This window comes from Melanotaenia boesemani, chromosome 5 (assembly GCF_017639745.1).
Source record: "Melanotaenia boesemani isolate fMelBoe1 chromosome 5, fMelBoe1.pri, whole genome shotgun sequence".
Classification (NCBI taxonomy): Eukaryota; Metazoa; Chordata; class Actinopteri; order Atheriniformes; family Melanotaeniidae; genus Melanotaenia; species Melanotaenia boesemani.
In genome coordinates, this window is record NC_055686.1 from 947,501 (window position 1) to 963,784 (window position 16,284).

General features: G+C 45.4%; 1 protein-coding gene across 2 annotated transcripts in view; it reads right to left on the minus strand.

The window, feature by feature from the left end:
* Nucleotides 1–997: 997 nt before the first annotated feature.
* The window catches only part of LOC121639397 (voltage-gated potassium channel subunit beta-3-like), a 36,767-nt gene continuing 21,480 nt past the window's right edge, over nt 998–16,284 (minus strand). For both annotated transcript variants that reach the window (XM_041984596.1, XM_041984595.1), the window contains exons 8-14: nt 10,046–10,132; nt 9,326–9,411; nt 9,110–9,230; nt 8,890–8,984; nt 7,280–7,400; nt 1,205–1,293; nt 998–1,105 (exon numbers count right to left, since the gene is read on the minus strand). In XM_041984596.1, coding sequence (XP_041840530.1) covers nt 1,013–1,105; nt 1,205–1,293; nt 7,280–7,400; nt 8,890–8,984; nt 9,110–9,230; nt 9,326–9,411; nt 10,046–10,132 — 692 coding nt within the window. In that variant the 3' untranslated portion in view covers nt 998–1,012. The remainder of the gene's footprint in view (nt 1,106–1,204; nt 1,294–7,279; nt 7,401–8,889; nt 8,985–9,109; nt 9,231–9,325; nt 9,412–10,045; nt 10,133–16,284) is intronic.

Consider the following 16,284-nt stretch of genomic DNA (forward strand, 5'->3'; position numbering starts at 1 on the left):
ACACTCACTGGAAACTACACATGACCTGGTGTCCCCACATTAGCTTAAAGCTAATCTAATGCTACATACATGCTAATGTTAGGCTAATGGTGAAGTGAGTGGACTTCTGGTGGATGAGTGAGCGAGTGGGAGGAAGAGGGAGCAAAGGTGACCTGATTACCTGACCTGCGAGGTGAGAAGAGCTCAGCTGGTGGTTCTGGAGAGAGGAGCTTGGTAACTGTCACGGTCCAACCAGACAACGTTGGTCCTTAGTGGGTTCTGGTGGGAGGTGCTGGCTGCAGCTGGTTAGGGCTTCGAGCGGTGAGGGCGGTTAGAGGGGCTGTACGTCCACCATGTAGGCAGGGACAGAAAAAGTTCTAGGAACTTGTTCACCCTCCAGTCAGCAAAGAGGTTCTGCGTCAGTGCAGACCAGTGCTGGACCAGTTTCTGTCCCAGTAACACAGACTTTGTGGTGCCAGACCAGCGCTAAAGCTCAGACCCTGAAGAGGGTCTTTCTTCATTAGAAAGTCTTTAAACTCTGTGTGAGGAGTCTGTGGAGGATTGTTAGGGCTTTAAATTAGTCAGTGTGGGACTGGTTGTGCAGGATGCTTCCTTGTGCTGATTAAGGTTTGCTTTGTGCTTGTGGGTTTGGAAGCAGGGACTTGTTTTGGTGCAGGGCCTCATTTTTGGGGGCCAAGGGCCTCGGTTTGCTGCTTTGTCAACAAAATAATTGAAATATTTAAGCTCAAAAGAACAGAAACATGGTAATTTATAACTTTTTGGCATTAAGGGGCTTCCATAGATTTACATATTTGATTCCATAAATAATAAAGGATGAATAACTTCAGCTAAATTCTATTCTAATCCACCAGGATCTGCACCACGTCTGCAGTTTAATACAAGAATAAATAATTTTGCTTTATTTCTGACCAACTGAATTCTGTTTCCATGACGATGGCGTGTTCACCTGAAGAGTTCATACTCTTCCTCGTCTCGGTCCTGTTAAACTTTATTTTTTCTCCTCCTGGTTTTCTCAGCTCCTTCCCTCCTTCTTGGCCTTCCGTGGTTTGTTGCCGAGCAACGCATCCATCTCTGCAATGAGGGGCGGAGTCAGCTGAGTCAGCACCTGAGTGACAGAGACACAGCTGACCAATCACAGACCAGAATGGTGGAAAACCAGGAACATGTGACTGAGAAGCCTGAGCTGGGTCCAGCCGTGTTTTACCCTGATGGATCCCAGGTTCTCCAGAAGCTGCTCGGTGTTGGAAACTCCCAGCAGAACCGAGCTGACGCCTTCACTGCGCAGACACCAGGCTGCAACACAAACAGGCCGTTACCATGGATACGAGACCCGTAAACAAAACCAGAGGAAGCCATCGCCAAACTTTTTCCTTGTAATGTGACCAGAACCTGGAATCAAACTGGTTTATAGAAATCTGTTTAAAATAAGCAACACAGCATTCTGATGATGAGTACGTGGGAAGTAAAAATATAAGTTTCTAAATATCATTTTAAATCCAACAATTCATACAAAAAGAAATCTAATTTAAAACTTTTAAAGTTTAAAATAGAAATATTAAAGAGACATTTCTTAATAAAATAATTATTAAATCCTGTGATAAATGCTATTTCTTAAAAGGAAAAATAAACAAAATCCATAAATCTGATAAATAAATTTTCCGTTGGAAATCATTGGATTTCTTTCTTTATCCTCCATTTAGCTTTTGTCGGACACTTTGGGGCCTCATCAAACTTAGAGAGAAACTCATCTCCTGAATGCTGGATGGATGCTTCAGAGGTTCAGCTTATCTGCAGCGTCTCTTTAAACTATTTACATCGGTGTGGAGATCTATGATAAGTTTGGTGTCGCTGACTGATGATGTCACTAATGTGTGCCGCTACGGTGTAGCACCAATCCCGGGTAAGACCAGCTGTTAATAAATGTAAGTTAAGCAAGCACATTGTGTTGGATTATTAGCAACTTGTTAGCAACCTGTTAGCATCCTGTTGGTGAGCTGTTAGCGATTTAGTAGCGCTCGATTAGTCCTATCCTCAAGTTTCAAATTAAACGAAAGATGAACAAAACCGAAACCAGGGCGAGGAACTGGTGGAAAGAGACGGGGACAAGTACAATGGCAGGAATTGCAGGTGATGCTAACCATTACGCCGTGGAAATGAAAGTGGCTAGCAAAAAGAAAAACAGTTACTACTACTCCAAGTAAGATTCCAGTATGTAAGAAAAGTACGAGGATGATTCAAACTCCACCTCATTAGAAGCATGGCGCAAAATTTGACAAACAATTATCAGAACTCGGAGAATGAGCTAAACAGAGCAGCTGCATGATAGCTAGCTTAGCCAAAGCTGTCCAGTTTAACACAGGATAGCAAGGATGCAACACGTTACCCTTGCTGTTTATCCTGGTCGCTGAGCTGCTGGATGTAAGTCTACAAAATAAGCCAGTTTGCAGACGACACAACCCTGTTTCTAAAACAGAGAAAAATTTCTGTTGAACCTTTTTCCACAGCTTCAGGTGTAAAGTTAAATACTGATAAATGTCAATTTGTAAGATCAAAGTTAAAAGTGAAGTGAAATATTTGGGTGTCGCCATCACAGAAAAACAAGTAACAAGAAACAAGAGAACATAAAAAATATAGAAAAATTAAATCTGTTCTTAATTCAACTATATTAGAAAGAGTGCTCTTGACTTAAATAGAAAATTTATCAAGGGTTATTTATCCAACATTTACTGGAAATCTCTGACAAGATAAGCCACCATGTTAACAGTGATATTTCAGGTTTATGCAGACAATAAATCAGACTATATAAGAAAGCAGTGAACAGCGTGGAGGACGGTGTCTGAACGCCGCAGAATTAAAACCAGGAAGTAAAGAACAGCGTGGAGGACGGCGTCTGAACGCCGCAGAATTAAAACCAGGAAGTAAAGAACAGCGTGGAGGACGGCGTCTGAACGCCGCAGAATTAAAACCAGGAAGTAAAGAACAGCGTGGAGGACGGCGTCTGAACGCCGCAGAATTAAAACCAGGAAGTAAAGAACAGCGTGGAGGACGGCGTCTGAACGCCGCAGAATTAAAACCAGGAAGTAAAGAACAGCGTGGAGGACGGCGTCTGAACGCCGCAGAATTAAAACCAGGAAGTAAAGAACAGCGTGGAGGACGGCGTCTGAAAGCCGCAGAATTAAAACCAGGAAGTAAAGAACAGCGTGGAGGACGGCGTCTGAACGCCGCAGAATTAAAACCAGGAAGTAAAGAACAGCGTGGAGGACGGCGTCTGAACGCCGCAGAATTAAAACCAGGAAGTAAAGAACAGCGTGGAGGACGGCGTCTGAACGACCGCACAATTAAAACCAGGAAGTAAAGAACAGCGTGGAGGACGGCGTCTGAACGCCGCAGAATTAAAACCAGGAAGTAAAGAACAGCGTGGAGGACGGCGTCTGAACGCCGCAGAATTAAAACCAGGAAGTAAAGAACAGCGTGGAGGACGGCGTCTGAACGACCGCACAATTAAAACCAGGAAGTAAAGAACAGCGTGGAGGACGGCGTCTGAACGCCGCAGAATTAAAACCAGGAAGTAAAGAACAGCGTGGAGGACGGCGTCTGAACGCCGCAGAATTAAAACCAGGAAGTAAAGAACAGCGTGGAGGACGGCGTCTGAAAGCCGCAGAATTAAAACCAGGAAGTAAAGAACAGCGTGGAGGACGGCGTCTGAACGCCGCACAATTAAAACCAGGAAGTAAAGAACAGCGTGGAGGACGGCGTCTGAACGCCGCAGAATTAAAACCAGGAAGTAAAGAACAGCGTGGAGGACGGCGTCTGAACGCAGCAGAATTAAAACCAGGAAGTAAAGAACAGCGTGGAGGACGGCGTCTGAACGCCGCAGAATTAAAACCAGGAAGTAAAGAACAGCGTGGAGGACGGCGTCTGAACGCCGCAAAATTAAAACCAGGAAGTAAAGAAGGTAAGCAGGTAAGCACGTGAGGTGTAAGCAGGTGAGATGTATGCAGGTGAGGCGTATGCAGGTGATATGTATGCAGGTGAGGCATATGCAGGTGAGGCGTATGCAGGTGAGGCGTATGCAGGTGAGATGTATGCAGGTGAGGTGTAAGCAGGTGAGGTGTAAGCAGGTGAGGTGTAAGCAGGTGAGGCGTAAGCAGGTGAGGTGTAAGCAGGTGAGATGTATGCAGGTGAGGCGCATACAGGTGAGGCGTATGCAGGTGCGGTGTAAGCAGGTGAGGCGTATACAGGTGACATGTATGCAGGTGAGATGAAACCAGGTGAGGTGTAAGCAGGTGAGGTGTATGCAGGTGAGGTGTAAGCAGGTGAGATGTATGCAGGTGAGATTTAAGCAGGTGAGGTGTATGCAGGTGAGAGGTATGCAGGTGAGATGTATGCAGGTGAGATTTAAGCAGGTGAGGTGTAAGCAGGTGAGGTGTATGCAGGTGAGAGGTATGCAGGTGAGATGTAAGCAGGTGAGATGTAAGCAGGTGAGATGTATGCAGGTGAGATTTAAGCAAGTGAGGTGTATGCAGGTGAGAGGTATGCAGGTGAGATGTATGCAGGTGAGATGTATGCAGGTGAGATTTAAGCAGGTGAGATGTAAGCAGATGAGATGTATGCAGGTGAGATGTAAGCAGGTGAGGTGTAAGCAGGTGAGGTGTAAGTAGGTGAGGTGTAAGCAGGTGAGGTGTAAGTAGGTGAGATGTATGCAGGTGAGAGGTATGCAGGTGAGATTTAAGCAGGTGAGGTGTATGCAGGTGAGAGGTATGCAGGTGAGATTTAAGCAGTTGAGGTGTAAGCAGGTGAGGTGTAAGTAGGTGAGATGTATGCAGGTGAGAGGTATGCAGGTGAGATGTAAGCAGGTGAAGTGTAAGCAGGTGAGGTGTAAGTAGGTGAGATGTATGCAGGTGAGAGGTATGCAGGTGAGATTTAAGCAGGTGAGGTGTATGCAGGTGAGAGGTATGCAGGTGAGATTTAAGCAGTTGAGGTGTAAGCAGGTGAGGTGTAAGTAGGTGAGATGTATGCAGGTGAGAGGTATGCAGGTGAGATGTAAGCAGGTGAGGTGTAAGCAGGTGAGGTGTAAGTAGGTGAGATGTATGCAGGTCAGAGGTATGCAGGTGAGATTTAAGCAGGTGAGGTGTATGCAGGTGAGAGGTATGCAGGTGAGATTTAAGCAGTTGAGGTGTAAGCAGGTGAGGTGTAAGTAGGTGAGATGTATGCAGGTGAGAGGTATGCAGGTGAGATGTAAGCAGGTGAGATGTATGCAGGTGAGATGTAAGCAGGTGAGGTGTAAGTAGGTGAGATGTAAGCAGGTGAGGTGTAAGTAGGTGAGATGTAAGCAGGTGAGGTGTAAGCAGGTGAGGTGTAAGCAGGTGAGGCGTATGCAGGTGAGATGTATGCAGGTGAGGTGTATGCAGGTGAGGCGTATGCAGGTGAGGCGTATGCAGGTGAGATGTATGCAGGTGAGGCGTATGCAGGTGAGATGTATGCAGGTGAGGCGTATGCAGGTGAGGCGTATGCAGGTGAGGTGTAAGCAGGTGAGATGTATGCAGGTGAGGTGTAAGCAGGTGAGATGTAAGCAGGTGAGATGTATGCAGGTGAGATGTAAGTAGGTGAGATGTATGCAGGTGAGATGTATGCAGGTGAGATTTAAGCAGGTGAGATGTAAGCAGGTGAGGTGTATGCAGGTGAGATGTATGCAGGTGAGATTTAAGCAGGTGAGATGTAAGCAGGTGAGATGTATGCAGGTGAGATGTAAGCAGGTGAGGTGTAAGCAGGTGAGGTGTAAGCAGGTGAGGTGTAAGTAGGTGAGATGTAAGCAGGTGAGGTGTAAGTAGGTGAGATGTAAGCAGGTGAGGTGTAAGCAGGTGACGTGTATGCAGGTGAGATGTAAGCAGGTGAGATGTATGCAGGTGAGATGTAAGCAGGTGAGGTGTAAGCAGGTGAGGTGTAAGTAGGTGAGATGTGAGCAGGTGAGGTGTAAGTAGGTGAGATGTAAGCAGGTGAGGTGTAAGCCGGTGAGGTGTATGCAGGTGAGATGTATGCAGGTGAGATGTATGCAGGTGAGGCGTATGCAAGTGAGATGTATGCAGGTGAGATTTAAGCAGGTGAGATGTTAGCAGGTGAGATGTATGCAGGTGAGATTTAAGCAGGTGAGGTGTAAGCAGGTGAGGTGTATGCAGGTGAGAGGTATGCAGGTGAGATGTATGCAAGTGAGATTTAAGCAGGTGAGAGGTATGCAGGTGAGATGTAAGCAGGTGAGATGTATGCAGGTGAGATTTAAGCAGGTGAGGTGTAAGCAGGTGAGATGTATGCAGGTGAGATGTAAGCAGGTGAGGTGTAAGTAGGTGAGGTGTAAGTAGGTGAGATGTAAGTAGGTGAGATGTATGCAGGTGAGAGGTATGCAGGTGAGAGGTAAGCAGGTGAGATTTAAGCAGGTGAGATGTAAGCAGGTGAGATGTATGCAGGTGAGATGTAAGCAGGTGAGATGTAAGCAGGTGAGATGTAAGCAGGTGAGGTGTATGCAGGTGAGATTTAAGCAGGTGAGATGTATGCAGGTGAGATGTAAGCAGGTGAGATGTAAGCAGGTGAGATGTATGCAGGTGAGGTGTAAGCAGGTGAGATGTAAGCAGGTGAGATGTAAGCAGGTAAGGTGTAAGCAGGTGAGGTGTATGCAGGTGAGATGTAAGCAGGTGAGATGTAAGCAGGTGAGATGTATGCAGGTGAGGTGTAAGCAGGTGAGGTGTAAGCAGGTGAGATGTATGCAGGTGAGGTGTAAGTAGGTGAGGTGTAAGCAGGTGAGATGTATGCAGGTGAGATGTATGCAGGTGAGATGTATGCAGGTGAGATGTAAGCAGGTGAGATGTATGCAGGTGAGATGTAAGCAGGTGAGATGTATGCAGGTGAGATGTAAGCAGGTGAGGCGTATGCAGGTGAGGCGTATACAGGTGAGGCGTAAGCAGGTGAGATGTATGCAGGTGAGATGTAAGCAGGTGAGATGTAAGCAGGTGAGATGTATGCAGGTGAGATTTAAGGAGGTGAGATGTAAGCAGGTGAGATGTAAGCAGGTGAGATGTATGCAGGTGAGATGTAAGCAGGTGAGATGTAAGCAGGTGAGATGTAAGCAGGTGAGATGTATGCAGGTGAGATGTAAGCAGGTGAGATGTAAGCAGGTGAGATGTATGCAGGTGAGATGTAAGCAGGTGAGGTGTATGCAGGTGAGACGTATACAGGTGAGGTGTAAGCAGGTGAAGCGTAAGCACGTGAGGTGTAAGCAGGTGCATACCTATAGCGAGCTGAGCAGCAGTGCAGTTAAGCCTGTCGGCCAGCAGGTGGAGCTCTTTGATTTTTCCCAGCTGTTTCTTCCCTTCATCGCTGTGCAGACGCTCCTTCAGCCACGTGTAACCCTGCACACACAGGCTTTGTCACCATGGTAACGGATAGTTGTCACTCTGCATCAGAGGGGTCAAACTCCTGTACACAGCTAGCCGAAATAAAAAACTGGAACATGTTTAGGGCCGGTCTGGTTCTGTGTTTGTTAAAAACTTATTAATGCACATACTGAACCTGAACGTAACAGAGCCTGTTAGTTATTACCTATAAAACATTACTCATTACAGAACATTTAAAACGTCTGTTCTATGTCAATAGACTAGATTATATGTATATTTTTTATAAAATTGTTCCCTTGCCCTCTGTGGGCGGTCTCTCATCCATCCAAGCTCGGGTCCTCTACCAGAGGCCTGGGAGCTTGATGGTTCTGTACAGTATCTTGGCTGTTCCTAGGACTGCACTCTTCTGGACCGAGATGTCTGAGGTTTGTCCTGGGATCGGCTGTAGCCGAGTGCTCTGATGACCACGGGCACCACTGTTACCTTCACTTTCCAGACCTTCTCAAGTTCTTCTTTCAGGCCTTGGTGTTTCTCCAGTTCCTCATGTTCCTTTTTCCTGATGTTACAGTTGCTTGGTATTGCGACGTCAACCACAACGGCTTTCCTCCGCTGTTTGTCCATCACCACAATGTCCAGCTGGTTTACCATCACCGTTTTGATCTGGAAGTCCCACAGGATCTTAGCTCGGTTATTCTCTACCACCTTCGGAGGTGTTTCCCACCTTGACCTCGGGGCTTCCAGTCTGTACTCCACACAGATGTTCCTGTACACTATACCAGACACTTGGTTATGACGCTCCTTGTAAGCTTTCCCTGCCAGCATCTTACACCCTGCAGTTATGTGCTGGATTGTCTCAGGGGCCTCTTTACACAGTCTACACCTGGGGTCTGGTCTTGTTTGGTAGATCTGGGTCTCTATTGCTCTGGTGCTGAAGGCCTGTTCCTGTGCAGCTATGATCAGTGTCTCTGTGCTGTCTTTCAGTCCAGCCCTTTCTAGCTATTGGTAGGATTTCTCGATATCAGCCACTTCAGTTATCTGTCGGTGGTACAGCCCATGGAGGGGCTTTTCCTCCATGATGGTTCCTCCATCACCTCATGATCTGTTTTCCACTGCCTGAGACATTCACCGAGCACTTCGTCCGTTGAGGCCATCTTCCTGATGTATTCATGGATGTTGGATGTTTCATCCTGGATAGTGGTTCTGACACTCACTAGTCCTCTGCCTCCTTCCTTGGAACCCTCCATGCATGGTCAGGACCTTTCGTGTTTTCACAATATGCATATATATATATGTGTGTGTGTGTATGTATATGTATATATGTATCAGGTATTAGACAAAGTAGTGATTAGATCATGTGGACCAAAGATAATTCATCCACAGCCTGGATGTGGCCCGCGGGCCTTACGTTTGACACATCTGCTCCATAGTGTTTGAGACGGACGGTGTTTCTGAGTACCTGTGTGAAGTTCTGTGAGTACCTGTGTACTTTAATGCATTTCTGTACCTTCATGGCGGCTCTGGAGCTCTCTGGGACGCCCTCGTTGTATTTTCCTGTCAGCAGGCCGCAGGCTAGCGGGGACCAGGTCATGGCTCCAACACCTGAGACACAGGTAAACCAAAGTTAGACCAGGACCTGTCCATCGGCATCTTTAAAGACCCCACAGCTCTCATAGACAGAAGTAAGGTTCAGGTGTAGTTTATAACCTGCAGGAAGGTGTTCGTACCGATCTTATGGTAGAGTTCAGGGAGGTGGAGCTCCACCTTGTCCCTCTGGAAGTAGTGATACTCAGCCTGCTCACACACCGGAGGAACCAGGTTGAACTGCCGCGCGATGGAGTACGCCTCCTGAAACACACACAGGTGGTTGCACACAGGTGAGTCGCACACAGGTGAGTTGCACATGTGAGTCCCATACAGGACAGGTATGTGTTCTGTGTTACCATGATTTCCACGACATTCCAGCGGGACGTCCCCCAGTACATGGCCAAACCCTGATCAATCACAAAGGTCATCGCACGCACGACCTCTGTAAGAGTTCAAAGGAAATTAGCAGATCAAAGCTTGAAGATCAATGAGACGATTGTTCCTTCATCTAGACAATCGTCTGTTCATCCAAACTATCGATCAATCATCCAGATGATTGATCATCCAGACGATTGATCGCTCATCCAGACGATCAATCGTTCATCCAGATGATCGATCATCCAGACGATCGATCATCCAGACGATCGATCATCCAGACGATCGATCACTCATCCAGATGATCGTTCGTCCAGACGATCGTTCGTCCAGACGATCGATCGTCCAGACGATCGATTGATCATCAAGACGATCGATCATCAAGACGATCGATCGATCATCCAGACGATTGATTGAACATCAAACATCATCTGAAACTGATCATTGTGTGTTTCTGTGTGTGTTGGTGTGTGTTGCTTCTGTGTCTGTGTGTGTGTGTGTGTTTGTGTGAGTGTGTGTTGTTTCCGTGTGTGTGTTTCTGTGTGTGTGTGTTTGTGTGTGTGTGTGGGGGAGGGGGGGGGGGGGGGGTTGCTTCTATGCGTGTGTTTCTCTGTGTGTATGTGTGTGTGTTTCTTTGTGTGTATGTTTTTGTGTGTGTTGCTTCTATGTGTGTGTGTTTCTGTGTGTGTGTGTGTTCTGACCCTCCATGGGGGCGTTGACGTCGCTCCTGTTTGCGAACACGATGTCCACGTAGTCCAGCTGTAACCTGGACAGGGATCCTCGCAGACCTGCACACACACAGCTGGTCATTCCCTCCATACCAGCATGATCTGATCAGGTCGCTTATTTTCAGCCTGAAGGACAGAACGGAGACACCTGCACAGCCTGCAGCTGTCGTCCCGTCTGAGACTAGACCTCCTGGGCCTCCGTAGCAACCTGACCCAGCAACATGAGGCCTCTACTGCTAATCTTTGTCCTCACACTCAACTCAGAACTGATCATGGTTTAACATCACTGATGATCCGCATCCATCCAGGGTCTCCAGAAACACACAGGCAGACTAGAAACTAGAACAAACCAGCCAGACACGTAGCAGATCTACTAGATCCTAGTAAAGCATAATCTGAGCCAACACTACAACAAACACAAGTACCTGTAGATACAGAACGAACCACAGAGAGACAGACCAGTAACCATGGTGACAACAGAGACAGGAAGCTGTAAACAGCTGGCAGATGCAAAAGAGCATGGGAAATGTTTTAACCTGGATGTAGTGTGGTGTCTACGTTTGGTGGAAGTTTCATCTCCTCTGGAAGCGTTACAGCTAAATGCTGCTTCTCCATGTTTATTCTGGACTCTGGTCTGGACCAGAGTTTAGTCTGGACTCTGGTCTGGAACCTGGTCCAGACTATGTTCTAAACTGTGGTCTTGATTTATACTGAAACTCTGTATAAATGGAAAACTGTTATAAACCGGAAACCAATATAAACTCGAAACCAGTATAGACCGGAAACCGGTGTAAACCGGAAACCAATATAAACTGGAAACCAGTTTAAACTGGAAACCAATATAGACCGGAAACCAGTGTAAACCGGAAACCAATATAAACTGGAAACCAGTATAGACCGGAAACCGGTGTAAACCGGAAACCAGTTTAAACTGGAAACAAGTACAGATCGGAAAACAGTATGAACTAAAAACCAGTGTAAACTAAAAACAATTGAAATCTGAAAACCAGTATTAAGTGGAAACGAATATCAGCTGGAACCCAGTATAAACTTGGAAACCAGTGTTAACCAGAAACCAGTGTTAACTGGAAACCAGTATAGAGCTCAAACCAGTGTAAACCGCAAACCAATGTTAGCTGGAAACCAATATAAACCTGAATCTAGTGTAAACTGGAAAACAGTATAAATGGAAACCAGTATAGACCGGAAACCAGTTTAAACTGGAAACCAATGTAAACCGGAAACCAGTACAGATCGCAAAACAGTATGAACTGGAAACCAGTGTAAACTAAAAACCAATGTAACCTTGAAACCAGTATTAAGTGGAAACGAGTATCAACTAGAAACCAGTATGGACGGAAACTAGTATAAATGGAAAACCAGTATAAACTGGAAACTAGTATAGACCGGAAACCATTGTAAACTGGAAACCAGTATAAATGAAAAACCAGTATAAACCAGAAACCAGTATAGATCCGAAAGCAGTATAAAGTGGAAACCAGTGTAAACTGGAAACCAATATGAACCTGAATCCAGTGTAAACTGGAAAGAAGTTAAATCGAAAACCAGTAAAAACCAGAAACCACTATAAACTGGAAACCAGTGTGAACTGAAACAAGTATAGACTGGAAACCAGTGTAAACTGGAAACCAGTGTAAACTGGAAGCCAGTGTAAACTAAAAACCAGTGTAAACCAGAAACCGGTGTAAACCGCAAACCAGTGTAAACTTGGAAACCAGTATTAACCAGAAATCAGTGCAAACTGGAAATCAGTATAAATGGAAAACCAGTAAAAACCAGAAACCAATTAAAACTGGAAACCAGTGTAAACTGGAAATCACTATAAACTTGAAACTATTCTAAACTGGAAACTAGTATAAATGGAAAACGAGTATAAACCGGAAACCAGTTAATACTGGAAACCAGTATAGACCGGAAATCAGTATGAACTGGAAACCAGTGTAAATCGGAAAACCAGTATAAACCATAAAACAGTTTAAACTGGAAACCAGTATGAACTGGAAATTAGTGTAAGCTGAAAATCAGTATATACTGGTATATACTGTATATTTAATATATATACTGACAGATTTTAAAACTAGTGTGATGTGTTCGGATCTCTTAGTCCTGGTTAAAACTCCAGCAGCAGCATCTGGATGAGCTGCAGATGTTTACTGGTCATACTGGGAAGTCCTGTTAAAGACCAGTACAGTAGTCCAGTCTACTGGAGATGGATCATGGAGGAGTTTCTCTTGGTCTTTCTGGGAGACTAAACTTTTAATTCTGTTGATGGTAAAAAGCTTCTTAGTGAAGCTTTGATGTGGCTGCTGAAAGTCAGGTCTGAGTCTATCAACACTCCCAGGTTACCAACTTGGTTGGTGGTTTTAAGAGCCCGAGTCTCCAGGTGTTTACCAATGCTGACCCTCTTCTCTTTCTACCAAACAGAATAATCTCAGTTTTATCTTCATTTAATTGTAGAAAATTCTCCTTCATCCAGGTGTTTATTTGCTCCAGACACTGAGACATTAAGTCTATTGGACTGCAGACATCTGGTGACAGAGACACATAAAGTTGTGTATCATCTGCATAACTTTGATAATTAATGCTATAGTTCTGTAATATTTGACCCAAAGGGAGCATATACAAGTTGAATAGAAGAGGTCCAAGGACTGACCTCTGGGGGACTCCACAAGTCATGGCCACTCGCTCAGATTCATAGCTGCCGATCGTAACTAAATAACTCCGGCCTTCTAAACAGGACCTGAACCAGTTAAGAACCGCTCCAGAAAGTCCAACCCAGTTTTCCAGCCTGTGCAGCAGCATTCTGGGATCTACAGTATCAAACGCAGCACTGAGATCCAACAGAACCAGGACTGATACTAGACCAGAACCAGGACTGATACTAGACCAGAACCAGGACTGATACAGGACCAGAACCAGTCATGTACCGCTGTCACCAGAGCTGTTTCAGGGCTATGATGGGGTTGGAAGCCAGACTGAAATTTATCAGGATTTCTGCTTTCGTTCTCATACAGGATGACTGAACTGAGCTCTTCCTGAATGCAGGACTCATCAGGAATTGGCTGAAGGACAAACATGCGGATCAGGAGGATTCTGACGGGTTTAATGCAGCTGCAGAGTGAAAACTACACATAAACACACATATCAGCCTCTGTTTACACTTTCTGGATTAAATAATTTCCCAACATAAAGGTGAGGCCCGTTCAGAGGTCCCCAGGTAAATCTCAGAGGTCTTTAGGTAAAAGTTTCAGCCGTTGGAGACATTTTACCCATTTCTGTTAAATACAAGTTCCAAATTCAAAGCTATATTAACTGTAACATTCTAATAAAAGTAACTCGTATTGAAAGTGGAAATATGAAATAAAATAGCTGATGATCCAGCAGGTAACTCTGTAGAGAGTCTGAGCTGCTTCAGATCTGATTAATCATGATTAAATGTGATTAATCATGATTAATCACATTTAATCATGATGAGCTGATTAACCGTCTCACTGACACAATTTTCTACACTGCTTAGTCCAGTTCAAGGGTTGAAGTCTATCCCAGCAATTATCAGGTGATCGCCAGGTGTACCTGTCCAGGTGTACCTGTCCAGGTGTACCTGTCCAGGTGTACCTGTCCAGGTAGGGCTCACTGAGGTTTGTATGATTTTCAGAGGGAAAGGAATATTTCCAGCAGCGTTTCTGAGGTATCTGTGTGGGTCAGCAGGACCAGGTCTCCAGGCTGGTCCAAACAGTGGGACCAGGTCAGTAAAGCAGGACCAGGTCCAAGCAGCTGCTGCAGATTAGACAGGCAGCATCGCGCAGGCTTTGTGGGATTGTTTGTGGTTAAATTTAGCGTTTCACTGTGATTTAAGTCTCCAGAGCTGTTAGCAGCCTGCAGCAGCTCCGTGATTGATGCTGCTCTGTGCAGCACTTCTAATCCAGTCTGCTCGGGACTGAGCCTCCCAAAGCTTCCACGACCTCCTGCAGCCAACAGAGGACACGACACTCAGGCCCATTACATTGTTTCTACTCCAGGTTTTATCCCTGTCCGGTTACAGGCTGTTTGTACTCCAGGTTTTATCCCTGTCCGGTTACAGGCTGTTTGTACTCCAGGTTTTATCCCTGTCCGGTTACATGCTGTTTCTACTCCAGGTTTTATTCCTGTCCGGTTACATGCTGTTTCTGTAATGATAGCAGCAAATACATATTTGCTTAGTATCTGTGTTTATGTTGTTTATACCTCCCGCCAGTAGGGGGTACTGATGGTGTGTATATACGTAGGCGGAGTGTTGATAGAGCCAGTTGTTATCGTCTGTACATGACATGAGAGACACTAATAAATGAACGAGTACGTTGCTCTTCAAGCAACGGAGTCTTTATTAAGAGCCCACAACGAAAACAAGACATGGTGTCAGAAGATGGTCTTGAAGAGAGGTACTGGTAAATGTAAACAACGAGTTACCAAAGGAAGCTAATATTAGCCACACAGCTAACAGTACCGACGCATCAGCTCAGCAAGGAACTTGGTGTTGCTAACTCGCGGAAAAAGAAAAAACGTAGAGAACCAGCGACGACATAATGGACGGCATACACCCACCACCCGCCCTTCAGCTTACTGGGAACGTGGCTGAAAATTGGAGGAGATTTAAGCAACGCTTTGCTTTGTACTTATCGGCAATTGGACTTGACGAGGCAAGTGACAAAAAGCAAGCGTCAGTGTTTTTACACGTAGTGGGTGAAGATGCACTGGAAGTGTATAATAACTTCACTTTTGCTGATGGGGAAGGAATGAAGCTGAATAAGATAATGGAGCAGTTTGAGGCTTACTGCATACCGAAGAGAAATGTGACGTTTGAGAGGCACAGATTCTTCACATGTGTACAGACTACAGGAGAAACGATTGATCAATATGTAACAGAGCTACGAAACAGAAGCAAAACGTGTGAATTTGGAGGACTGACAGACTCTTTGATAAAGGACAGACTTGTGTGTGGGATTCCTGATAATGGTCTAAGAGAGAGGCTACTGAGAGAGGAACATCTCGACCTGGAAAAAGCATTGAAACTGTGCAGAGCGGCCGAGACGGTAAAATTGCAAGCAAAAGAACTGTTCGGTGACGGCTGCAAGGTAGATGCTGTGAACAAGAACACACACAGAGTCAATAGACAGAGTGCTGCCCCTCAGATTAAACAGCAGTCAAGGTCACCAGGTAATCGAGACAGTAATGAAAAGACTTGTGGTCGATGTGGCACACAGCATCCTCCTAAGAAATGCCCTGCATATGGTAAAACATGCAACAACTGTAACAAGAGTAACCATTATGCCCGGTGCTGCAGAAAACCAATTCCAAAACAAAGTAAGGTCCATACAGTGGATGAAGATGACGCTGAGGACTTTTATGTAGATGCTGTGACAAACAACAAAGAGGAGAAGAAGGACTGGATGATGACACTCAAAGTGAATGACACGCTCATGGAAGTTAAACTTGATACCGGTGCCCAAGCGAACGTCATATCAGAAGCAGAGTTCAAGAAAATCAGACCTAGACCCAAAATACATACAACTAAAGTGAAAGTAAGTGGATACTCGGGAGCAGAAATACCTGTGAAAGGAAAATGCATAGTAAAAGTGACACACAAGGACAAAGAACATACACTAACATTCATTGTGGTTCTGAAGAATGTGCAGCCCATACTAGGTTTATCTGCGTGTGAGAGGCTGAACCTAGTAAAGAGAGTGCTGGTTGTGGATGCTGATGATGACATGGACTATGATGATCTGATGAAGGAATACAGTGACCTGTTCCAGGGTCTTGGCTGCCTTTCAGGAGAGCACACGATCAGAGTCGATACCAGTGTGCCACCAGTCATTCATCCATGCCGCAAAGTACCATTTGCTCTTCGAAAGCCGCTGAAAGATGAGCTGGACCGAATGGAGAACCTGGAGGTGATCGAAAAGATCGATGAACCAACAGAGTGGGTGAGTTCTCTTGTTATAGTGGAAAAAAAAAATGGACAGCCAAGAGTATGTATGGACCCTAGAGATCTAAATAGAGCTATACTAAGAGAACACTTCAAACTCCCCACAAGAGAGGAAATAATGTCACAGTTTGCAAATGCAAAATATTTCAGCAAACTGGACGCATCATCAGGGTTTTGGCAATTAAAGCTGGACGATGCAAGTTCAAAATTATGCACGTTCAACAGC